At 42.4% G+C, this 27,127-nt stretch overlaps 1 protein-coding gene across 4 annotated transcripts in view; it reads right to left on the bottom strand.

Annotated features, from left to right (window-relative positions):
• Positions 1-27,127, bottom strand: part of LOC128082687 (glypican-5-like) — a 366,543-nt gene that overhangs the window by 130,769 nt on the left and 208,647 nt on the right. For 2 of the 4 annotated variants that reach the window (XM_052687113.1, XM_052687114.1), the window contains one exon: positions 6,388-6,508. In XM_052687113.1, coding sequence (XP_052543073.1) covers positions 6,388-6,508 — 121 coding nt within the window. Of the gene's footprint in view, positions 1-183; positions 633-2,228; positions 2,672-6,387; positions 6,509-27,127 lie in introns of those variants that run through there. The other 2 variants (XM_052687115.1, XM_052687116.1) reach the window with 2 other exon arrangements.

Below are 27,127 nucleotides of genomic sequence, written 5' to 3'. Positions count from 1 at the left end.
AAAAGCAAATACCATGATCACAGTACTAATGATCATAACTAAATGAAATGTGTATCACTTGCAAGTATTAAAGCAATGAAAGAAAGGCGGTAGGCTAATGATACAATCAAATACTTTACAGAAGTTCAATTACTTTTAAAAAGTATTTTTTACTTTTATTGTGACTAAATCTTAATTCCACTATTAGACATAAATCAACGGTAGTTGTTTTCTAGCTTAAAAAAAAATCAATGAACATCCAAAAGGCTAACCTAGCGGTGTCAGAAAATTCATCCCCTCTGCCATCACAAAGGCACATTTCTAGTAAAAAACCGTAACGACTTTGTTTTTTCAAATGCATGTATTTCGGCTAGCATCTCATAGCACAAAGACATTTTGAGTCCCACAGTTCCCTCGGGAAGGCAAGAAACCACAGTATTCCCACAACTGATGGAGAAGTACCACTGTCCATCCGAAGGAGAGACCTGTGATGCTCAACTCCCTTTGCTTCCAGATTCCACCCAAAGGATTCCAAGCACTTTCAGGGCAACTGTGAGCACAGCCATCAGACGCAGCTAGAATCAGGCACTCCAGGCAACAGACAGATCTTGGCTTTTCTTAAAATAGCACTCTTCTTTTCAAAATATGTTTTCCTAAATGTGAAATGTTTTGGCTCAGTTATAGATTGAAACAGTAGCTCTCCCATCCCTCTCCCCTATTTGGCTGAAGTCACAACTGTGACTCAATATGTGATTTTGATTTATTAAGACTAATTTCCCCCAATGAGCAAAACAAAACACATACAATGGCCCATCTGGGCAAATAATTTCTGCAAATGCTTGCAAGACAAATAGCACTGCATACTCTGAGGCACAACACATGAATAATAAATGGGCATTTCAGCATGCTATGTTTTCTAGCACATAATAAAATACACCAGATTTACATAACGATTCAGATTTGTCTTATATTAAAATGTTTCATTTTGGGTTAGTTGCATTACTATGTCACATGATTCTTGTCTCTATTGAAATCTTGATGTTGGTTTTAATACTGAAAAGTCATTCCTTGATCCTAATTAATATTGTTTAATTGTATCTTGCATCACTATATTTAACAAAAACAATTTGCAGACCTCACAACAGCAAAAGTACACGGATTTCAACCAGGCATGATGTATAACTCTGCTAGGATTAGATTACAACACTAACATGCGCTCTCCATAAAACAGTGCTTCTGTGACGGCTTCTCAGCAGGACTGGGCTAGAGCAAGCCCTTGATGCTGATTCACAGACTAACTTCTGCTTTTGGCAGGAGCTTTAAAGCCACTGCAGAACCAAATCCAGATCTCCCAAATTCCTTTTCTTTATAAAGTGTAAGGGTATGTGATGAGGCACTCCTGCACGTCCTCAGGACTGCAGCTCCCGCACCTTGCACTAGGAGCTTCCAGCTGCAGACTAATGGGCTCAAGGCTGAACTGGGCTCTCAGGGCTCACAGGAAAGAGGATCTGTCTAAATTTTTCTCCCTTCACAGCCACATCTGTATGGTTTCCAGCAGGAGCCTGCTGAGCTGCCTGCAGCCCCCAGCTCATCCCTGCTACCCAGCACCACCACGGACATGAAATGGTCAGAAATGAGGAAGGGGCACATACTTCTAGTTTCATAGCAGCAGTTAGCAGAGATCTCCAGCCAGCAGAGGATTTTGACAGACTTCAGATGCCCCAGCCCACTATTTCAATATATTTCTTCTTAATTGCTTGGGATCTACAGCCTTCACTGCAAGCAATGCTTCCTAGAGAAGCATCTCCACTGCCATGCAGCCTTCCATATACCACTATATCCCAGTGCACTGCTGTATGCTACCCTGCTTTGCAAAGAGGGCTGTCACTGATTTCGACCTTTCCTGGTAACAAAGCAACCCCCCAACAGACAGCCAGTGCTTTGTCTCAGCTTTGATTGACAAGTCAGTGGGAAAATGTAACATCACTGAAAAGCCTAAAAGAATTTGCTAAGAACTACATCTGATAGAAATCTGTCAATTATTTAAGAAGAAAGAACATTAAACTGCTTCTGATTTTCGTTTAAACTTCCCAGGCTGCCAGAACCGATGTATCTTTTCTTGCTTTAATCTGAGACATGACGATATCTGAAATATATGACGAAATATATTTGATATTTTTATACAGCATACGTTACATGTGTACGTATGTATTTGCTAAGAAATGAAAAACCACACAGAAGACCAGAGAGAGAAAGATTATACTCAGTCTTTGAATAAGCTGGATACTTTCAAGCATTGGCATGAGTTGTTTCATTGCATATGAATTACAAAAAAGGCCGTAACTTATCTCAGAGCTGGGCATTCGGCATTTATATCTGGAAGCAAAGAGATGTCTGATTTTTAGCAGAAGAGAAGAAAAACGGCCCATGAATCCAATAAGCATGAACATTTTGAAAAAAACAACAACTGGTTGACAAACTATATAACTGATGAAGTAATGTGAGATGATAGCTTATCTGAAGACAGGAGCAAAGCGGGAAATAAACAGTCAATTTGCTTTTTCCTTGTTCTCTCGCTTTTTACAAGGACTTCAAACATTTCCATTTGGAGTTTTGTTAATTCTATCTTTCCTTTCCTTTGCTGCAAGGCACACGTTTTCCTTAGGCCACCTGGCAGATCCATGTGGTTTCACTGGGGAAGAAAACAATACATAGGGCTGAATCCAGCAAGTTCTGCTTCAGTATCACTCTCACTTTAAGCACTGAGATTCTGCACTGTCTTCCTGATTTACAGCCATGCCGTAAGCATCCAGCTCCAAATGACAATAGCAAAACGCACTGTATTCTTAAAATCTGTCAAGATTTTAGACAAAGAAGTTAAACTTGTATGTTACTTATCACTTTACTGTTCTTTGAGAATGCCTGTGCAACCCTGCTAGGCAAGGTACAGTCAAAGCTTTTCCCCTTTCCCCTAGCATATTAATTGCTTTAAATACAATTGTTACTTTTGGATTGTTAGCCTTAGCTCCCTAAGCTCTTGTGTTTGAACCACGAAAAGCATTACACTGAAGAAAAACACTAAGTACATATTGAAGTACAATTATGTGGCATGAAGTAGCCCTCAAAAAAGGTACAACGTGGGATTTCATATTTATTATCAGTTGCAGTTCACATCTGCTCTATTCATCAAAAAGGGGGATGGAAAAGATACCACTGTTGACTGCTAGTTCTTCAAAATCAACTGGGACTTCACTTGATCTGTTTCTGCATTACAGTAATTTTTACCTATAGTAAATTGTAACTCAGTAATTCCATTGGTATATGAATCAACAGCTACAATAAACCCTTCAAATACCTTATCTGACAAGGGCACAAATGACAGTAATTTCTGAATTTCTTTCGGTTTCACAAAGTGTTATCAAATAGCCTGCTATTTGCATAATCATTTTGTTTAAAAAAAGATACATAGTGAGGATTTAACTCCAAGATGAAAAGAGTGAGAAACTACCACAATCTCCAATGAATTGGCATTTCACTCAAATGCAAGCCAGAAATTAGGAGAAACTTTTTCTCTCAGAGGGTTGTCAGGCACTGGAATGGCTGCCCAGGGAGGTGGTGGAGTTGCCGTCCCTGGCAGAGTTCAAGAGGCGCCTGGATGAGGAGCTACGAGATATGGTTTAGTAGCCTGTGGTACTAATAGGAATGGGAGGGGGGTTGGACTAGATGATCTTGCAGGTCGTTTCCAACCTTGTGATTCTGTGTTTCTATGAAATGGAGAAGACTAGCATACAGATGATGTGTAAGGTGCTAGACTCAGCCTGCTCCGTGCTGGAAGGGCTGGGCTGCTTCCAGCCACAGGCACACGAAGGCTCGCTGAGGCAGCAGCAATTCCACTTGCTCTAGAAAAGCTGTGGAAGTGCTGAGCTAAGGTGCAACCTGGGGAAAAATAAATGCTGTTGGTTGGAACGTGGCTGTAGCTAACAGTATGCCACTGTAGATAACAGTATGCCAAATCAATCCAGCAGATGATTATCCCAATTTTCAAAAATGTACACTGTGACAAGTCAGAGACAGAGGGCGGACAGGCCCAGGCCCTCTGTTACAGAGATGCTACAAGGCTAGAGCTTGGTTTCATAGCTAGGAAATGCTATTGGTGTTTCAGTCTCAGCACAGCTGCCTCTTACCAAGAGTACATTTTTTTCTGTGCAGTTTAGCAATATTAGTTAAGTGGAGGAAGATGAGTGGGACCTAGACACACTAAATCAACTCTGATGGATATTCTGTGTGTTGCTTTGTTCTCTGCTTCGTTTCTGCGTATGAGATATGCAAGTGTTGCTTAAAATTCTATTGCTAATCTCAAATACTTAGGGGAATACAAAGATGTTATTTTGTCACTGTTTCACTGCTTAGATTCCAACACACCTATGGCTCATAAAAAGAATACCAGGATTCTGTATCACTCTTCTCCTACACAGCCTACACACGCTAATGGCTCTTTAAAATCCAGATTTAATTGGCTTTTCAGTGCCAGTTTTTATTTGTGTGTTAATACCACAACTGAAAAAAAAACTCAAGAAGAAAAAAAACAACTACATGTGTTTGATGATATATGTGAAAGCCTTAGATATTTAGCAACTCTTTGGTGCTTTGATCTCTGAAGAAATCTTACTAAAATTATGATCAAAGGAATTCATATTATTCCAAGTACTTAAGAACGAACAATCTTAGGGCAATAATCAATATTCTGTTTAATCCTTTACCCTTGGAATACATTATTGCTAAGCGCCTCTATCTGATGGTAGTTACATTTACTTAAAGATGATATTCTCATAAAAAAGAATTAGAAGTAACAGAAAGCAATATTTCCAACTTAGATGAAGAGATACGAAGAATTCAGTTTTACTCTTCTAACTAATAGGTGTATTTTGAAGGTATTTTTTAAGTGTACATAAGAAAGTTGGTATGCAGCTAATTATAATGAGACTGTTCTGATTTTCCTTTTCTACAACAGACAAAGCATTTCCAATACATAGCTACTTTTAATTCAATCTAACTATTTTCTGTTGTTTGTGTTTATAGAGGACGATTACACAGACGGATATATCTAATATTTATAAAGTAAATTAACATTCTATTTGATAACATACAAAGGCAGATAAATAATGAATTACCCTTTTCATCAGTCTAACCACATAATGTCTATTTCACCACAATATCAAGTACCACGTCAACCTCGTTGCTGCAATCCCCTATGGCAAGTTAAAGCCGTGCAATACAAAGGATCCCTGAACTGCAGACTACAGAACATAAAAGACAATCCAGATTTAATAGAAACACCAATTACAGGTTATGGATTTACCACTTGTTGCTGATGAGAAGTAAAAGAGGGCTGTAATAATAATAATAAGAAGTAACAATAAGAGCAAATAAGAAATCAAACCACAACTCCCTTCTCACAGTCATGATCTTAAGAAATCCCAACATTCTGACTAAGCCATGCCTCCTCCCATTTTAACTGAGCAGACTATTTTTCTTCCTGATCATCCCACCCACAAAGGTTACCTTTAATCTTCCAGCTCTTTTTTTAGAAAAAGCGCTCCATCACTCCGTTACGGTGAAGGATTATGAGTAGACTCATGTGCAGACACATCTGACTGTGAACGCACTGTTGAAAGCATTCTTCCAAGCTGACAAGAAAACACGCCTACTTTAAATGAAAATCAATCTCTGCTAAATCTGTTAGCTCCAGCTCATTTGGAGTGGCACTGCTGTAAGAGCTTACAGCGCTGTGTTGAAGCTATAACATCTCATAGCTGTGCCTTTAGCTTCAAAAGCCTGCAGATCCATGGGGACTAGCAGACAACAGAGGCAGACAGAGGTTAATCATGCATCTGACAAACTCAGTGATTCTTTTGGTGTATCATGATGTTTTCAAAGGGGCATAGCTGATACATTTGGGAGTGCCTTTTGTCCTGATTTAAGTTCTATGCAGTTCAGTTATTGCACAGTTAACAGATCTGTTTTGTCTTCTCATCTGTTTACATCTACACCACAAAGCTGCTCAACCAAGGAGAAACACCTCCAGAACAATTCCACAGGGCTAAGAAACAGAACTTGACTCTTGTGAACTGAGGGACTCAGGAGATGCTCAATGGAACTCCAGACAGGACAGTGAACTGAATGCTATGGGACAACAGCCAGGAATTACAGCAACTTCCAGGGAAATAATTTTGTCTCATTATCTATAAATCTATAATCCAGCTGACACAGGACAATCTCTGGCTGCCTTTGTTACCAGGCCTCTTCAGGGCTCTCTTAGGGCTCTGGGAAATTTAGGTACCATTCATCTGGCTTCAGCTCTGCCATCAGATCTGGTGGTAAAATGCTTTCACCTCTAAAGTTACTTACATGATTAAAGTTCTGAAGCTTATCAATCAAATTGCTGATGAGTGGGTCTAGTCCTCTGACTTTCAGTTCTGGATTATTAATTTGAGCCTTCAATCCACTGGAAACAACTCTGCTGGTATAACTGAAAAAAAAGCAGAAAATATCACTGATTGAAACCATCAGAAGTAAAAATCACATGAATGAAAACTTCCAAAAGTAAATATTCTGGAGATGGAAATAGAAAATTGTGATGAATACTTATGCATTTAAATACACCAAGGGAGAACAAAATTAGTTTCTCTGTGGTATCATCAGATTATTCAAACCATAAATGAACATCAATTCTACAAGCCACAGAGATTACTTCCATTTCTAATATAAGTGGGATGGTTCAATCTTTACTGCCATCCCACCAACATCCGCTTCTGATGTTGTGGGCAAACATTAAAAAAAATAAAAATAATAGGAAGCATTACTTTCGGAACAGCTCTCATAGTTTGGCACTCGTTTGTCACCAAACAGATGAGAGATGCTTGCACTACCATTAGTTCCCACACCCAGCTCTCAGACAGTGCCTGTGAGGAGCCCACCAGATGCCCAGCTGCACCTTTACCAACTGAGCAGTTATCAGTCGGCTCCTTAGGACAAATGCCAGAAAAAAGGTCCTGCCACATCTATCACTTACATACTTCATATACACCAGCTGTTCACCAGTTGGTGCTTCAGTAAAACCAAGTTATGCTGAAGCCAAGGCGGCAGTTCAAAGTGGAAAAATTACCTAAATCCTTTTTCTTTCTTTGGTGAAGAGACACCTTGATCTCCAAATATACTTGTCTAATCCTGATTTCACTTAGGACAAACCATCAATTTTATGAACACTGCTGGCAAAGCATACTGGGTATACTGTTGTTTAATAAGAGAAAGGACTGAACCAGGGCCACCTTTTCAGTAAAATGAATAAATTTCACTGCTTGGGAAAAAAAAAGACAAACAAATAGTTTAAACAAAGAATTGAGGAAAAAAACAACATTTTTTCACTAATGGCGAGACAGTACTTCTAAAAGGACAAACATTAAGGAAAACCTATTTCAGTAAGTTTATATTTTTATGTTCAGAGAGCTTTTTAAAGGAAATGGACTAAGTTTTCTTTGTGTAAGTCATAAGAACATAAACTAATCCAGAAGCATAAACTTCCACGATGGAATGGCATGTGCAAAATGATGGCCAGGTTCTGATCTTCCAAGCAGGCTCTGACAGCTGAACAAAGGTCCCCAAGAAGAACACAGATAAAGGATTAATTTCAAGTCAAGACTGGTTTAAATTGTATCAACTCACTTTACCGAATCACTTGGACAACATAGAAAACCTGCCTTTTTCTGAAGACACAGAAAGGTATCTTTGTAAAGATACCTTTATCCACTGACCAGGCAATTTGCTGAACATTCCTCATTCTTCGTCAGATGAAAATACATGCTTGTCACTGCAGATGTACAGAGACACCTAATAAGGCTTTCTGAGATCATCTTATCGCGGTACAGAATAAACTTAGATGAATGGATCAGCTCATGGACTCTACCAGCCTTTCACTGATCCTCTGAGTGTGTTACTTTCTTATCAGAAACTCATCAACAGCAGTGAAGATAAAGGCTTTGCCTTTCTATTGCTCTTGACTGCTCACCATTTAACCCCTGGTTAAAGCTATACAAGGATTCAGGAGCACAAATTGTGCGCTCCTCTATTCCTCCAGTTATAGGGATCAACGAGTTACTAAATATCACCGACCAATGGATTAATACCTGGCTCCGAGCCTGATGGCAGGGGTTTGGGTTTTTTGACCTCTGCTCTGTTTGCATGAGACAAGCTTCTCCCACCGGTGGAAAGGGGTCTTAAGACGGGAGTTGGGAAGGTTCACTGATAGAGCTTTAAACTAGGTATGAAGGGGGGTGCGGGTGTAACTGGGGGCATTAGAATGGAGCCTGTCTGTGATTTCCCAGTGCTTGTGGGAAGGGGATGTGCTAGTAAGATCCCACAGTCTTGTGCCATGGTGAAGAAGGAGGACGACTTACCCTTTTGTAGGGTCTTACCTCACACCAGGATTTGTGTAAGGTTGGTGGCTGTGGAAACACCTGAGTATGGTCATGAGGGTATTAGGACTACTGCCACTCAAAAGGAGGTCCAGCTCAGGTGCCCTAATGCACACAGCATGGGTAATAAACAGGAGGAGCTGAAGGCCACTTTGCAGTCAGAAAACTATGATATGGTTGCCATCATGGAAACGTGGTGGAATGACTTGCACAGCTGGAGTGCTCTGATGGATGGCTACCAACTTTTCAGAAGAGACAGACTAGGCAGGAAAGGCAGTGGTGTAGCCCTCTATGTTAAGAAAGAATGTGAATGTATGGGAATTTATGATGGTGATGATAGGGTTGAGAGCTTATGAATCTGAATAAAAATGAAGGCCAATAAGACTGATATTTTGTGGGGGTCTGCTACAACCAGGATGAAGAAGTGGACAAGATACTTCATAGACAGTTGGGTGAGATCTCAAGGTCACTCCCCCTTGTTCTTGTGGGGGCTTCAACATCTGCTGGATTCATAATGCAGCAGATAGAGAACAATCCTGGAGGTTCCTAGAGTGAGTGGGAGATAACTTCCTGACACAGCTGGTGAGGGAGACAATGGGGGGAAGCAAAATTCTGGACCTGTTTTTTGTTAACAGAAAAGGTCTTGTGGGGGATGTAAAGATTGGAGGCCATCTGGGTCATAGTGATCATGAGATGCTAGATTTCTTGATCCTTATTGAACCATGGAAAGGAGTCAGCAGAACTGCCAGCTTCTGAACCTGCTTCCAACTTCTGAAGGACAATCTTTAGGACCTCCTTAGGACCATGGTTGAGAGGGTCCTTTGGGAGGTAGTTTTGGAGAGCGTAGGAGTGCAGGAAGGCTGGGAATACTTTAAGGAAGTTATTTTAAAGGTGCAGGAGCTGAACATCCCCAGCTCACAGAACGTGAGTCAATGGGCAAGGAGGCTGGACTGGCTGAACAGAGATTTGACTGGGATTCAAGAACAAAAGAAAGTTTATGGTCTCTGGAAGAGTAGGCAAGCTATTTATAATGATTACAGGTACATAGTGAAGCTGTGCAGGAAGAAAATAAGAAATGCCAAAGCCCAGCTAGAACTGAACCTAGCCACTACAACAACAAAAAATATTCCTATAAATACATCAACAGCAAGAGGAGGGCTAGGGAGAATCTCCATGCCTTGCTGGACGCTGAGGGCAACTTGGTGACCAAGGATCAGGATAAGGCTGGGATACTTAATGCCTTCTTTGCCTCAGTCTTTAATTGTTACTCCCTGGAAACACAGTCCCCGGCGCTGGTAGATAGGGATGGGGAACAGAACAGATCCATGAGGAGATGGTTTTGGACCTGCTTTGAACACAACCGTTTTGTATGAATGAGTCTATAGTCCACCAAGACAAAGGAGATACTCATATGCTGTAAGTTCTACCAGTGTTTAGGAATCAGCTTTAAAGCTCTAGAGATACACATAAATTATACAAGGATAGTTTCACTGCCATATTGCTTGCAATTACAATTACAATGTAGATATCCTAAATTTCAGATGTCAGAGAAAGCATGCATGAATTGTGTGAATTGTATATAATTTTCTCATCCCCTCAGTCCAGTACAGCATTAGTACAGCAGCTACTGAACACCCAACTGCTAATGAGAGGCTCCAAAACAGCACTAGCCTAGAGCTGGTCTGGAACACAACCTGCAGGACAGCTATGCTCTAAAAATCAACTGTAGACTTTTAGCAGCGGTGACATGGATGTAATCTGCTTTCCAAATGATGTAAAGAGAGGCAAAAGACTAACTTTCAGAACGCAGCAAAGTCAGCTTTTGGGTTTCTAAAACTCTGCTAGCCATGATGTCATATCTATAATAAAGTCAATCTCAGAAAGAACTAAATGAGGAACTAAAAAATGATGAGTTCAGAGATAGTGGGCTACAATTCTTGAGAACAGACAGCACAGAACTGAAGGAGAGTCATACAGCCAATGAGAAGGGAGAATTCCTCTGGACCATCAAAGCCAGGAATCAAGACTGCATTAGGAAAAGACAGCACATCCTTCTGACCCAAATGGCTACCTCACAGACAATGAATCTTTCTGCCAGCTCTGTAGCATGCTGATATAGCTTGGAATGAACACTAAACATTTCCTGAAAGATAATCTGATTACTTCACTTCTTTGCACTATCTAAAACATTATTTTTTTGACATCAGATCCTGAATTACTGGAAATGTACATTAAGTGAGAGCAGAAATTGGCTTGCTTTATTTAATAACCTGCAATTTAACTGAAATATTATAGTACAGAATTGTTAACTCTGGTTACTGCTCAAGTACTTGATTCATACATGACCCAGAGATGTCAGTAGAAATGGTCAGGAAAGTCATATAAAAATACTGAAATACTGCCCCTGGAACAATCTTGAATGTAATCATTACATTAGAGCTCAAGGAACAATATGTGCAGACAGAATTCTCTTCCAGATCTTTGAGACTCACGCTAACGTTATTCCACTAATCATTCAAGTAAAATAATGCCTTAAAAGTAAAAAAAAAAAAAAAAAAAAGCAAATGACAAAAGAATTCAGCTCTCAAACCATAATTTACACTATTTCCAAAGAATAGCTTCAATTATTAAAATCCCAGCATGGTTTGGGTTGCAAAGGCCCACAGCGCTCATCCAGTTCCAACCCCCTGCTATGTGCAGGTCGCCAACCAGCAGCCCAGGCTGCCCAGAGCCACATCCAGCTTGGCCTTGAATGCCTGCAGCGATGGGGCATCCACAGCCTCCTTGGGCAACCTGTTCCAGTGCCTCACCACCCTCTGGGGGAAAAACTTCCTCCTAATATCCAACCTAAACCTCCCCTGTCTCACTTTAAAACCATTCCCCTTGTCCCATCACTGTCCACCCTCACAAACAGCCATTCCCCCTCCTGTTCATACGCTCCCTTCAAGCACTGGAAGGCCACAATGAGGTCTCCCCACAGCCTTCTCTTCTCCAAGCTAAACAAGCTCAGTTCCCTCAACCTTTCCTCACAGCAGAGCTGCTCCAGCCCTCTGCTCATCTCAGTGCCTCCTCTGGACCCGCTCCCAGAGCTCCACGTCCTTCCTGTGCTGGGGGTCCCAGGCGTGGGCGCAGCGCTGCAGATGGGGCCTCACAAGAGCCAAGCAGAGAGGGACGATCACCTCCCTCTCCCTGCTGGCCTCCCCTTTTTAATGCAGCCCAGAACACAGCTGGCCTTCCGGGCTGCAGGCACACACTGCTGCCTCATGGCCAGCTTCTCGTTCACCAGGACCCCAAGCCCTTCCCCGCAGGGCTGCTCTCAAGATCCTCCCCCAGTCTGTATAATTACCTGAGATTGCCCCTACCCAGGTGCAGCACTGTACTGCACTTGGCCTTATTGAACCTCATTAGGTTTTCATGTGACCGGCCTGCACCCTTACACTGAACCGTTGATCACAACCCTTTGGCTGCGTCCAGCCAGCCATTCCTAATCCATCCAACAGTTCATCCTTCAAATCCACGCCTCTCCAATTTAGAGAGCAGGATGTGGTGAGGGACCATGTCAAAGGCCTTGCAGAAGTCCAGGTAGATGACATCCATTGCCCTTCCCCCATCCCCCATCCATCACTCCATCACAGAAGGCCACCAGGTTGGTCAGGCAACATCTGCCCTTGATGAAGCCATGCTGGCTGTCTCAAATCACCTCTTTGTCTCGTATATGCCTTAACATAGCCTTATGGAGGATCAAATTATCAACTGAATATATATAGATATAGATATATAATATAATCAATATAATATAATCAATTATTGTACATCTTAGCTAACAGTTGTTTGCAGGCTTACAATAGCGTAAAAAGTAAAATGCTGTTAACACATGGAATTTCACTTCAACTGAAGGTACACATTTTTATTGTCTATATAAATACAGGTAATACTGGAAACTATGTTAAGACACAAGCAAGATGAGGAGGTGACCTGAGACAGTCAGCACAGCTTCACCATGGGCAGATCACGTCTGACCAATCTAATGGCCTTCTACAACAGAGTGATGGCAACAATGGACCAAGGAAAGGTAACTGATACCATCTACTTGGACTTGTGCACAGCCTTTGACATGGTCCCACAAGACATCCTTATCTCTAACTTGGAGAGAGATGGATTTGAAGGGTAGACTACTTGGTGGATAAAAAACTAGCCGGATAGGGAGCTAGGATGTTGTGGTCAGTGGCTCTATGTGTGGGTGGAGGCCAGTCATGAGAAGTGTCCCCCAGGGGTCAGCCTTGGGACTGGTGCTCTTCAAGATCTTTATCAATGACATAGACAGCGGGACTGAGTGTACCCTCAGCAGATTTGCTGATAGCACCATGCTGAGTGGTGCAATTGACACAATAAAAGGAATGGAGGTTATCCAGAATGATCAGGACAACCTTGAAAAGTGGGTGCACACGAACCTAATGAAATTCAACAAAGTCAAATGCAGTGTGCTGCATTTGGATCTGGGCAATCCCAGGTACAGACTGGAGAACTCCTTGAGAGCAATCCTGTGGAGAAGGACTTAGGCTTCCTGGTGGATGAAAAGTTGGGCATCAGGTGCTCTTGCAGCATGGAAGGCCAACTGCATGCTTCCTGGACTGCATCAATAAAGGAGTGGCTAGGAAGGCAGAGGGGACTGTATCCCTCTGCTCTCATGAAGCCCCATCTGTAGTACTGCATCCAACCCTGGGGCCCCTAGTATGAGAAGGATAAGATTAGAAGGGATCACTGAGTCAGGGTGGTCTCAAAAATGGCTGGAGCACCTCTCTGAAGATAGGAAGCTGGGCTTGCTCAGCTTGGAAAAGAGAAGGCTCCGGGGAGACCTCATTGCAGCCTCCCAGTACTTGAAGAGAGCTTATAAAACAGACAGGAGACTGACATTTTACAAGGGCAGATATTGATAAGGGGGAGTGGTTTTAAAACCAAAATAAAAGTAGATATTGGGAGGGAAATTCTTTACTTGGAGGGTAGTGAGGCACAGGCTGCTCAGAGTAGCTGTAGGTGTCCCATCACTGGAGGCATCCAACAACTGGTTCAGTGTGGCCCTGGGCAGCCTGATCTGGCAAGGGGCAGCCACTTCCAGGCAAACCAATGCAGGAACTAACCAGCAATGATATTTAGTCACCAAAGACCTAAGCAGAGAATCATAGAATCATTAAGGTTGGAAGAGACCTCTAAGATTATGTAGTCCAACTGTCCACCTACTTATTGCCACTAAACACGTTTCTTAGTAAGGAACAGAGTGCTGTGTTCACAGCACTTTCTTCACTAGTGCAGACAGCACTAGTCTGGATAAAAGTGTCTAATGAAGCTTTTATAGGAGCTTTTCTAAGTGTTATTGATCAGCCTCTAGCTGGAGCCTGTTTCCATGGCTTCCCATTGCTTGGGGTGCTGTTATCCTGAGCTGTGTCACTACGATGCCCATGTGCTGATCCACTGGCTAATGGCCCATCCTTCTCCAATGAAGCACATGTACTCACTGCAGGAATCCCAGAGCAACACCACAGCAGACTTTGTGTCCTCTGTAACGGGCACGAAAAATTTCATAATAATCTTTACTGAAAATCCAGGACTGAACCCCATTCACAAGCTACAGAATTAAAGATACATTTACCAAGGCTTTTCTCATTCATTGGCCACATTTTTTCTTAACATAATTTTGCACTATACATTGCCAAGGAAAAGAAAAGGAAACAACAATTACTTTTCATAATCTGCCATGCATTTTTTTTCATCGTTTTTCTTCAGTACCACTCGAATAATTCTGCTGTGATCATAATGGCTAAAAGAGCAACACCTTTCCGAGACATACTGGTAAGCTCAAACACTTAGTGCCTGAGACAAGTGGTCCTGAAAGTCACTTTAGCCATTTACTTCATCACTGTTATAAAAATGGGACCTCCCTACCTCTCCTCCCCAACAATATCTCTCCCCCAACAGAAAATAACATCAAAAACCTGCAGAGAGAGCCACCTATTAAATGTTTTATTAGCCTTCAAAAAAATTAACACCTGTCCAACAGCCTGAGGTCAGCAAAGGCTGAAAAAAGCAAGGCCCTAATTCTACAAACAACAAAAATCATAAAACCAGTGAGACAAAACTAGATTTTACAATGACTACTTCACATCCAGCTCTACTTTTTTTCATCTTTGTGCAAAATTTCTTGCACGGGAAACAATTCTAGAGATATATGTTGCCTGTAAAACCATTCAGAAGTAGATAGCACTATGCAAACAAAAACCATAATGAATTAAAATTGTCTTTTTACACCCATATGTTCGAGTCAGTCATTCACTTCTCTTCTTATTTGCTAAAACAAATCCTGAAGTAGCCTGTTTATCTCAGCAGCATACTGAATGCACTGTCAGAGCAGTCACCACCCACCCCCACTAAATGACTCAGAGGTTAAAGGGTTAGAGGGGGAGATGGGAGGGAAGAGCTTTCCATGTGTCATTCAGTAAGAAGTAATAAGAACTATGGATAAGCTATTAAACTGGACTTGATATCCAGTGAACAACTAATTCAGTTATATGAAGCACGGTTCACCAGATGGTGTGTTTTGTCTTATATTTATTCATAAATAAATATTCAAGACCCTTGGGCTTGAATTATGTGAATCCACTGCTGAGCTATACCATCCTGTTATGTCTCCAAATGCACAACTTTTGAACCTTCCTCTTGTATGCATGTGACTATAGGGCTCTGCAAGGACTGATTTTCTCCCAGCTCAAAGCAACCAGAAGTGCGCAACAACCAGTATAAGTAGTGTCCAAAAATCCGAGAAGGTTGAAGAATTAGTTTGCAATAATGTATTAAGATTGTCAACTTTGATTTGATTAGCTTCAGCCCACACCTATAGGCAAAGTGGGAAGACAAGAAAAATATACGGCAATTTTATAGCCCTAGCGTGGTCGTCAAAGTTACATGCAGCTCAACAAGTAGCTTCAAGGAAGCCAAGCAAATGCCACTTTCCTGGAGTTTTCCTAATGCTCAACCCCAGCTCTTCAGGAGCAGCCAGCCCTGCAGCCAGCTGTCCCTTAGTGGGAGAAGGCTGTGGGTTTGAGAGCTTACGCCAGCTCCTTCCATCCTTCTTGTTAGAATTGAGCAGCAAGCAGACTTTGCTTCCAGTTCCCACAGCAGCACTGCATGGAGAAATATCTGTATCAACCTTGTTTCTGTAACAGTTCAGAAAACATGGATTATGGATGTTGGGCAACTTGGCTGAGAAGTGACAAACAAGAAATTGTCAATCCTTGACTTCTCTAGGAACTACACACCTCTTGTCATGTATTCACTGCTTGTGCTGGAAGGTCCCTTAAAACCCACCCAGTTCCTGTGTGGACTGGCTGCCACCCATTACTGCCCACGTGGCTGGCTTTGAATGCCTGTATGGAGAGGCATCCACAGCTTCTCTTGGCAGCTTGTTCCACAGTTTATTTAAAAATAAATGCATCTTAATAGGTTTACTGTCAGATAATCAGCAGATAAGAGGGGGAAATAAGTTTGCTTTTTTTTCTTTTTTTTCTTTTTTGTCTTGGAGTTCAGCTTATTTTCACCTAATCAGTCAGTGTGTAAGCATTTAACAGAATTAAATCTCGGGAGATTTCATGACTGCAGCATTCATTCAGTTAACTGTGATCCATTAGGACATCCTGCAGCCAGCTCCATTACCTTAAATTGATATAGTCCTTGTTAATAGGATGGTTTCAGCCAGGCTCTGCTCACAGCAGGACCTGCAGGGAGAGGAGCTCGGTTCCACGGAGCAGCACAGAAGGGTGATCACAGAAAGGACAACAAATGATGTCCTGAGAATGACATTAACATCTGGGAAGTTCTCAGAGCTACAGACCTTCTGAACTCTTGCATGCAGGATAGCAAGCTTTTGGTGACTAATGAAAATCATATTTCTGAGCTTTCTGATTAACCTGAAAATCACAGGGGCTTTTTGTTTGCTTTTAAGGGAAAAACATACAATTTATGCCACTGTATAGCAGAAGCAATTCTACTGAAGTCAGTTATACTATGGCAAAATTTGGATGCATCATATGACAGTCCTTGCGCCAAACAAAACTGGAAAAAATATTTTCCAATAAAACAATTCAGTTATTTAAAAACATTTATATAAAGAGTTCATTTTGAAATAATTAAGTAACTGCCAAGAGACTACAAGGAAGATCAAATTCATGATGAGCTTAACTGTCCTGAAGATTCTGTGAAGTAAAAAAAGAAGTGACACAAATGTGTGTATCTCTCTGCCACAACTATTCACTGGAAGTTTCATAATCTTGTTTATTAGTAACTATGGGGAATTATGAGAGAAATACTGTGTGCTAGTGAGCTAATTCCAAGGAAATCACAAAGGCAAATGGCATTTCTAATGATCTTTCTCCATCTCTCCAGCACGAGAGATGGAGACTCTCCTGCTCTCCTTTCTCCACTCTCCTGCAGCCTGGATTGTGAAGACAGTTTTAAGACAGCAGGTACAAAACTAAGTTACCTGAAAGTTTCAAACTGATGCAACCCCATGAATACACTAAAAATAACAGTTACAAGTATATACGTAAAAGAGCTTAGCAATTAAAATACGAACGTTCATCAGGTTTTCCAAAAGCATTTTGACTTTCAAAGAATACATGTAAAATGCTTGAAAAGTGTTGTAAACATGTCATAACAGATTGCGGGTGAAACAGCCTCCTTTCCCTAGCTACATGGAAGGTTAATGCTACATTCAAAGCACTCTGAAAGCACCAAGGAAATCTATAGAAGTTAACTGGATATTTATTACGTTGAGGGAAAGCACTTGCCTGGACTAACGTCAGGTTTGAAAAGGCATAACCTCCACAGGACATGCAAATGATATCTCTTTTCTCATTAGAATGACATGAAACCAAACAGTGATAGGCTAACTAGGGACTGTCAGCATGAAGAGCACTGCCCATTAAACGAATCTGGGAAACAGGACAGAAATAGTACAGTAAACGAATAGTATGATTAGCAAAGGGACATCTGTGCCCATTCCTAGCAGGAAAAGTAAAACTGAAGCTAAAAAGTAAAAAGTAAAAGCTAAACTGAAACACCTTTTTCTCAGCAACTTCTAGAGCAAGTACGGAGCTAAATCCTGACAGAATCTGACTGCACACCTCGAGGGCTGCTCACACACAGCCTGGCATAGGGGCAGGGAAGACAAGTGGGAACATATGACTGCCGAACTTTTAACTGGAGAAGTGGAAGACATTCTGGAGAATGGGCCTGACTCAGCAAGAAGAAATTCCTGAGAGAGAAGCAGACTTCTACTTCTGGGAAGAAAACAAGAACAAGTTCAGACTAGCAATAAACTTCATAGCAGTGGGGAAAGAGTGAAAATCAAGCCAGAGCTCACATCTGGTTGATAGGTGCTTTTGCAAGCAAAGGTGATGTTGATCCAATTCCTTTTACAGACACTCTGGTTGCTGATTCTTAGAAATTAGGCTTGACACATACTTATACAAAAGGATATTCTATTACCCAATTACAATTCTTTTTAGGAAGCAAAAAAGGGAACATCCAAATTTGTGTGGGATCGAATGCATATCACAAGGAGAAGACCTTGCCTGTGGCTCATTAGAAGTCAAGCTAAACAAAACGTAACAAAAAGGCATTAATGTTAGGAGGTCAAAACTGCAGCTATCCTCAGAAGTCTGTTTCTGCAAACACATTTAGATACACATGGCAGATTAATGAGTAGCTAGTGATAACGAACACAGAGAATTCAGCTCTGCATGAACTCTGGCCTGATGGGCTCTGCTGGAGCCCTGTGCCCCAACAGCTCTGCCTGTGTGTCACCTGTTTGTGTATGTTCATAGCCAAAACGCCTCTGCTGCCTAACGGCGCATTATGACAGTGCAGCTGAGGATCACCGCAGCAATTTCAGGTTTCTTGTCTCTGTTTTCAACAGTTGCCACAGCTCCGATTCCCATATTTAATGCCATGTCCCTACTCTGCTAGTCACACAAGCATGGGCCCAGCTTTGTTTCCTTTCTAATCCCAGTACCTCCTTGGGCACTCACTGCCTACTTCCCCTGTTCAACACTGCTTACCTGTATTGCAATGCTGACAAAACCACCTATGACTATTCTGTAAGAGAAACATGCATTTAGCTGTGCTGGCCACAGGAGGTGGATTAGATGTATTGGTACTAGAGAAGTGTTCTGTATTTAAACCTGTACAGTGCTTACTCATACCAGCAAAACCAAAAAGGAAATAATCAGATGGCTAGGTTTGACAGAAGAGCACCTCTCTCATCATGGGGAACCCATCCCTGAGGCAGTCAAGTCACTATATTTTAAACACAGTGTTTATTAGATCTTCAATCTATCTGCCTTCAAACCTATCCCCAAATAAAGCCCTTTTCTGTTCAACCTCATTTGGGTACTCTAGGTCCACTTTCTCTTCCAAGTTCAAACCTCCAGAGATCCTTCAAAATGTACTTGCTGTGTCCTTATGGATGCTTGCTTCCTTGCTTCCTCCTTATGGATGACCCTGGCCACCACATATTCAAAATATGCACTATGTATACACATTCAAACTCACGTTCCTAGATTTCTGATACGTTTGTGCAGAACGGTTGAAGGCATCTCTTACTGGCACCACCGTTCTCCCCTTCCAGGTATTAATATCCTACAATAGGCGCTCAGTCCCTTGGCTTTAGATGAAGAATAATCGATCATTTGTGCACTGCAGGAGTGAGATACATGCTTTTAAACCATTTCTATTTGTAGGTTAAAAATGTCGTGGTTTCAGCCGAGACAGTGTTAATGGCAATGCCATTAATGTTTTGGATGCCGCTGAACGATAGGTGCACACCAGGGGTTGGGGAAGGGTGCTCTGCAGAAGAGCAGCTGCCTTTGTGGCAGCATGGCACAGGGAAGAGCCAGGACAGCTGGCCTGAATTAGGCAAGGGGTTGTTCATACCACTTGGCATTGTGCAGAAGGCCATAAAACTGAGGGGAGCTGGCCCAGGGCTGGCCCCTGCTGGGGGACTGGTTCGCTGTTGGTCAGCAAGAGGGCAAGACCTTGCATTGCTGGCAGGGCATTAGCTGGTGAACAGTTGTATATCAGCTGGATATCAGTTAGAGGGTGGCAAGTGATTGCACTGTAGATCTCTCTCTCTATATATATAGTTATTACATCTTTGTTCTCACTGTCCTGTTTTAGTAAATAACTTTTATCTCAACCCATGGGTTCTATTGTGTTTCCAATTCCCTCCCTCATCCTACTTGGTGGGGAGTGAGCGAATGGCTGTGTGGTGCTGACCTGCTGCCAGGTTAACAAATGTTTAGTCACTAAGATGGTGGCAACACATGTTATGCAAGTAAACAGGAGGCCTTCACACTGTATAGAAAAAGATTGGACCACTGAGACTTCACATCTCCTGACTCAGAGCTTTTAAACTCTTTTCCTTTGCTTAGTTTTTTCCACCAAGAAGACAGCTGAATTCATCACTCCAAAGCACAAAAGTTTTATTCCACATAGGAGATGCAGTATTTGTATTACAGAAGCTGTAAGAGCTACCAGTTCACCAGCAGATTTAGAGCTTTCATCCAACTTCTTCCTTTTGCAACTGTTTACCTGGCACAGATCAGGACAACCTGCTTTTATTACTCCCCAAGCAGCACAACACCAAAACAAAATGCACTCAGCATCTTTGACTGTAACTGATTCATGGCTATGGACACTGGGTTAGGCTCAGCTTAATTACGGTTATCCCGTAGGCATCCTCTTTGCTGGAATTCCTTAAAGATGCACCAAAATGCCTGCCATACTATCATCAGAGGGCTATGTTGTGAACACACAATTTTTCAGCTTCAGGGTTTGCATACAATTTAGGCAGATAGCAGTTAAAGTTTTTTTCTAGCTAGTTATCTAAATAAAAGATCAGTTCAGTATCAAGCCAAAATCATTGTTTTGATCGCTCTTGAAAACACTGTAGAAAAATCCAGTGTTAGCAGAGGGCAAGTATGGCCTATTCTGGAGATCAAAGTGCCTCAGCACTTGCCCAAGAGAAGTGCTCACCTAGGTCACGGCTGAAAAGCTTGAGAACAATGTGGGGAACCGTGCTGCCTCAATTAATGCTTTTGTCATTAAATACAAAACATTGTTTTCCCTGCTTGTCTAATACTTCTCACAAAAATAACTGCACAGGAGGAGAGGTCAAACAAAAAGATTTTCCTGTCATCACAAATTTGAAAGAGAGAATATTTATACCAAAATCAATTTAATTGACCTATACTGTTCAATTATTCTTCTAACATTCTTGAAGATTTATATCTGGTTAGAAATATTCCCTTCCACAATTTAGCTTCTCTTCTACTTTATTCCCCAGTAAGGTCACAGTCATCTGATAGAGTGAGTTTTTATACTCCGTTACTAAGAACTGCAACAAAACTTGAGCACAAGTTCACTGCAGGACTAACTGCATCAGAGACACTTTAAAACATTTAACCATATATGCATCCTGCACAAAATACAAGGTAGAAGAATACCTATGAAGAAAAATAAGGACAGCTTTGGAGCATGTTCCTTCAGCTTCCTGTTGCACAAATTCCCTTCCTTTACACAAGAGCTCCGATGCTTTTACCCTAGATGCGGTAAAAAAAAAGCACTGTTAAATCTCGAAGTAAATGACTACAAAGCAGATCGTGAGCCTCACTAAGAACAAGAAAACTCAAACGCCCTTCCCATCATATGCAGACATGTATGGTCACCTTTCAGCTGACAGATGCTGACCCCTGGAAGCAGACAAATAAACAGACCGAGCAATGGAACATAAAAAGAAATAACCCTAACGCAGCATTCTGCTGTATGCAGTAAGAGAAACCAACTAAAATGTACTCCACAAAGTCAATAATGTGGCAGTGGCTACAGGGACTCACATCTCCACAATGCCCAACTTTCCCTGACTTCCTGTGCATAAATTTCATACCAAGTAAGCTGTTTAGGAAGAACATGCTGCTATTCTCAATTCACTTTTAAAGAAGGAATTTATGGAACCTTAAACAGAGATCCTAAAAGGAAGGAATCTAATGCTGATCTCTCACAGTCACTCGCCCACTTCTTTTTCCTTGATTCCCTACAGCTTATAACCACAGGAATAACCAGGTGCCTCTGCCACATTTCCAGGTAAAAGCCTGCTGCCCCAGTCCACTTGTCACCACTCACACTGCTGGAACAGTGCACAAGCTGACTTCAGCCCTCTCCCTGCCCACCTCCACACCTCAGGCTTAGCTGCAGCTGCCAATGCTGTGTTCCCAGCACAGGGTGAGGACAGACAGCAGTCAGGACATGCTCTCAAGCCAGGCTGGTGTGGCCCAGGAGAGGTGAACCATTACTCACCTGCTGGAGGACTCTGGAGGTGCCTTCTGGCAAAGGTTCAGACTGAGTACCATGCTATTTTTCTGTGGTTTATGCTGCCACACAAAGTACTTTGGACCTTTGAGTATGAGCACCCTTAAATAAAGAGCTGTCAGTTTCAAGTGTCTGCTGTGAGCCAGAGACAGAGCTGTTCCCTCAAGTTCAGCAGCTGCCCTGTGTGTTTTTTCAAGTGATCCCATAGATGAAGAGAGTTTCCCACAGTGCAAGCAGTGGAGCTGGCACCATTCAGAAAGGGAAGCAAGCACCTGATGCACTCAGAATAAGGCCTATGGAGATCAGGAAAATGACAAGAGGGCTGACTGCTTTCCTGCTAAAATCAGCATAAGAAAACACAGGAAGTCTCCCTGACTCTTTTTAGATGTGTATGGCATTAGAGAATGCAGAGAATCAAAGACATTTTGAACACAAAACAAAAAGAGTGAAAAAATAGCAGGCAGTTTGCTGTGGCACAACCACCAGAAACAAAGCGTCACTTGTTATCTGAGTGCTAAAAATATGATGATGATTAATGCCAGAGATGGAGGAAAAAGCAAATAATAGATGGAAGAATACATGATGTAAGGATGTTAAAAAAAAAAAGAAGGCTGCATGTGACATTTCGATGTTTACAAAAGGATCTGAATAGGCTTCAGCAGCACTCCCATGCAATGGCAGTTAGCAGGCCTGGATCAGCCCAACCACCATTCAGCTTCCAACCTTAGCCTGCATTGAACTGTGTTATGGGCCTTCCTCTGTGAACTTTTGCTATGCTTTTGGGTAATCAAATCATAGCGTCACAGAATCACAGAATGGCTTGTTGGAAGGGACCTCAACGTCTGTCCATTTGCAACCCCAAGCATGCACAGGGACACTTCCCACTGGATCAGGCTGCCAGGATCCCATCCAATCTGGCCTTCACTGCCCCCAGGGATGGGACACCCACAGCACTCTGGTAGCAGTGCCAGAGCCTCACCACTCTCTGAGTAAAGAATTTTCTCCAAACACTCAACCGATCTGAGGAGAAACAAACTAATTTACTAAGTATATTACCGGAATGCAAGATAACACACTATAATACAATATAATCAGAATTGAAGCTAATAAATCAAATATAATGAGAGAGAGAGAATGTCCAAAAGGGTGGATAGGCCTCACCACAACGCTGAGGTGAGATGCGCAGTCCAGTTGAGCAGCAGGGAGATGGGAGCAGCGCCCACGACGAAGGGCAGGTGAAAAAAAGCACATCAGGTGACCTTGCCAGGAGTTAAACCTCCTCTCTCTGACCGCAAGGTCCCCTGGGGAATGTAGTTCTTCTTCTCTTCAGGGCAGGTACCCAGGATTTGAGCACTGACAGTTAAAGTCCCAGTGCCCCACATGATGTTATGATGTGGAATACCGAAAGCCAAAAATCACAAAACCATGACACCCTATGTCCTGTCACTATCTGCCCATGTAAAATCACTCTCTCTCCCTCCTGTTTATAAGCTTCCCTTCAAGTACTGGAACGCTGCAAATCTCCCTGGAGCCTTCTCTTCTCCAAACTAAGCAAGCCTAGTTCCCTCAGTCATTCTTTGCAGACATAGACAAAGACATGCTCCAGCCCTCTGAGCATCAAGAAGGGACACTTAAGTCTGCTCTGCAGCAATCTGTAGGAGAAAAAAACAAATCCATTTGCTTTAGAAATCATGCAGAAGGCAACAGGAGCAAGGGAAGGCTGGAGTGCTGACTGACACCTAACTGAGCAGAAATTCTTTCACCAGAGCAAGCAGGGAGAAAAGCTGTAAATCAAGTTCTGCTATTTGAAATTAAATGCTTCCTAACAGAAATGCCAAGATATTTTCTGCAGACACTTATGAAACCCTTCAATCTTGTACTTTCAAATCATATTTTTAAAGAACAAGGAATGAGAAAGGATTTTAAATTTTAAAATTAATTTTTTAAAATGGAAGATGGGGTAGCTGTTTGTTGATTGCATTTTAGATGCACTTCCCTTTTTCAGAGGAAACCAATGAGTAACTAAAAAAAAAGTTACACCTAAGGGTCAAAGAAAGCATATCTCCTCTGATAAATGAGAAAGGAGAACTGACTACAACAAATAGGGAAGAGGCTGAGGTACTCGATGAGTTCTCCACCTCAGTCTTTACTTCTTCTCAGATTTCTGATGTTCCTGAACTTCTTGGTGGGAACCGGGGATCAAAATCCTCCCCACTGTAAAAGCAGAACAAGTTTGAGACTGCTTCATGAGACTAAATGTGTAGAAGTCTACGTGGCTGGATGATGTGCGCACGAGTTCTGAAGGTGCTGGCTGATGTGGTTTCCAAGTCGCTTGCCATCATATTTGAAGTCATGGTTGTCTGGCAAAGTCCCTGGCAACTGGAAAAAGGGAAACATCACTTCCATCTACTAAAATGGGAGGAAGGCCTGTGAGCTTCACCTCTATGCCTGGAAAGATCATGGAACAGATCCTTCTAGAAGAGATGTTAAGGCACATGAGGGCTGAGCAGGTGACCCAAGACAGCTGGATACGTAGATGGGCAGATCGTGCCTGACCAATATGGTGGTCTTCCATGATGGAGTGACAGCACTGGTGGACAAAATGAAAGGCAACTGATGTTGTCTACCTGGATTTGTGCAAGGCCTTGGACATGGTCCCCCACCACATCCTCATCTCTAAATTCAAGATAAATGGATTTGAAGAATGGATTATTTGGTGTATAAGCAATTGTTTGGAAGGTTGCAGCTAGAGGGCTGTTGTCAGTGGCTCTGTGTCCAGGTGGAGGCTGGTCACACGTGGTGTGCCTCAGGGGCTGTCTTGAGACCAGTACTCATTAATATCTTTATCAGTGACTTAAATGATGGGATTGAGTGCCCCGTCAGCAAGTTTGCTGATGACATTGAGTTGAGTAATGCAGTTGATATGGCATACAAAAGGGATGCCATGCAGAGGAACCTTGATAAACTTGAAAATTGGGCCCTTGTGAACCTCATGAAGTTCAACAAAGCAAAGTACAAGGTTTTGCACTTGGGTTGAGGTAATCCCAGATATGTGTACAAACTTGGAGAAGAACTCTTGGAGAGTAGCCCTGTTGAGAAGGACTTAGGGGTCCTAGTCTACTTGAAACTTAACCCAAGCCAGCAGTGAGCACTTGCAGCCTGGAAGGCCAACAGTATCCTGGGTTCCATTACAAGAGGGATGGCCAGCAGGGACAGGAAGGAGACTGTCCCATCTGCATCCAGGACTGGGGCCCCCAACACAGGAAAGCTGTGGAGATTTTGGACGGGGTCCAGAGGAGAACCGTGAAGATGCTCAGTGGGCTGGAGCATCTCTCCTGTGAAGACAGGCTGAGGGAGCTGGACTTGTTCAATCAGGAGAAGAGAAGGCAGCACGGAGACGTCACTGTGGCCTTCTAATCTTTAAAGGGAGATAGGAGGGAAATCAACTTATTGCACAATCTGATAGTGACAGGACAAGGAGGGGAATGGTTTTAAGCTAAAAGAAGGAAGATTTAGATTAGTTATCAGAGGGAAGTTTTTCACTGAGAGGGGGGCAAGCAGCTTGAACAGGCTGCTCCGTGCCTGGAGGTGATTAAGGACAGGTTGGAAGGCCCTGGGCGAAGTGCTTCATGTAGCAACTGGCAGCCTGCCTGTGGCAGGGGGCTGGAACTTGATGATCCTTGAGGTCCCTTCCAACTCAAGCCATCCTATGATTCCATGATTCAGAATTCACTCTTGACTGTCACTTTCTCTTGATCTTTTCAGTGTCTAAATAAGGTCCATAAATTCCTGAGATGTACAAGATATTCCTCTATTTTTATATAGTTTTACATATACTTACAAGCTACTAGTTGGATCTTGCCTTGACACAAGTAATTATTATCAAAAATTAATGCCCTCCATGTAGACAGTTATGTTCAGCAATAATTATTAATCTATTTCTCAAAAGCATCTCTGAAACTCTAATGACAGCTCTCTCTCTGGCAAATGGTGCAAACATTGCAAATTGTTTGGGAAAAAAAAATCCAATCTATTATTAGTTTTCATTGTGAAAAGAGCAATATATGATCCACACAAAAAGGTTAGACAAAAATATCAGATATTACTAGATAGCTTAGCCAAGTCTAGGTTTGTTAAGCAATCAAAGTCTCTGGCTTAGTGCCATTGCTCACAAAGAGATGCATCAGAAAATCACGGCAACAGATGAAAGAATCACTGGTGGGACAGAGAGCAGGGCAGTGACAGCACCAAGATGCAAAGATGCCCTGTTCATAAGGCACGCATCAAAAGAAACCCCATATTCTGTGATAGAGCTAAGAACAGAGTAGACTGCATTTCTTTACTCATGTGACACTTGCTTGTCCACCACCTCACTTACAGAACCCTACTCCAGAGACTGTTTTCGAGCTGACCCTCCCCTTCCCTTCTGCAGCAAGCAGGTTTCCATGCTGGTGGATTAGGCTGCAAGCTGGAAACCTTAGACTTTAGTCATGACAAAGCTGTGAGTGGTCCTGCACAAATCACTGGGGCTATAAATGGATTGAAAGTTGGACTTGTGTACTGTGTACAGGAGTGGGGCCTTTGCTAGTGAACTGTAAGCTACATGAAGTCTTAGCCCAGTCCTTAAGTAAGAGCTATTGAAGAAGACACCAATGCTCAGATGCCGTAAGCCTTTAGGAAACAATGCAATGACTTATTGTGCAGGTTAATGAAGAGCAAAGCAGAGGTGGGCACTGTGTTTTGGGGAGATACAATTCCCATCCTGATCATAAAACAGCCTGTGAGAGCTGTCACACAGCTGACAGGCTGCTCCCCACTGCGCTCTGCAGCCCAAAGCCTGCTGATACTGCTGGGCCACACAGCCTTGGGCACCAGTAGGACTGTTTGGCTGAGGGCACTGTGCCATTTTACAAGTTTCCCATTCTGGTTTATTGCGTTACTCAACACGTAAAGGTCTTAGAAGGGAGTGAGAATCCCCTGCCTTGGTTTCCTCTTCCCCTTCTAAAACTCTAAGTATCTATCAAAGGAGATAAAAAGGACTGAAAAGGTAATTAGCTTAAGAAAACAACTGAAGTACAGCAGAGAACCCTATTTCACATGCCCTGCATAATAATGCACAACTCTTACACCATCACAGTCTGATTCGAATGCTTGGGCACAGCAGCAATGAGGCCAGTGGCACTTGTAGTGATACTACTGACAGCATCCATAGCAAGAATCACTTCTTTGGGTGATCAGCATGGGTCACAGTCCTTCATTGC

Source organism: Tympanuchus pallidicinctus, unplaced genomic scaffold (assembly GCF_026119805.1).
Source record: "Tympanuchus pallidicinctus isolate F22 unplaced genomic scaffold, pur_lepc_1.0 scaffold22, whole genome shotgun sequence".
In the NCBI taxonomy this organism is placed as follows: domain Eukaryota; kingdom Metazoa; phylum Chordata; class Aves; order Galliformes; family Phasianidae; genus Tympanuchus; species Tympanuchus pallidicinctus.
This window is presented reverse-complemented; position numbering and strand designations above follow the sequence as displayed.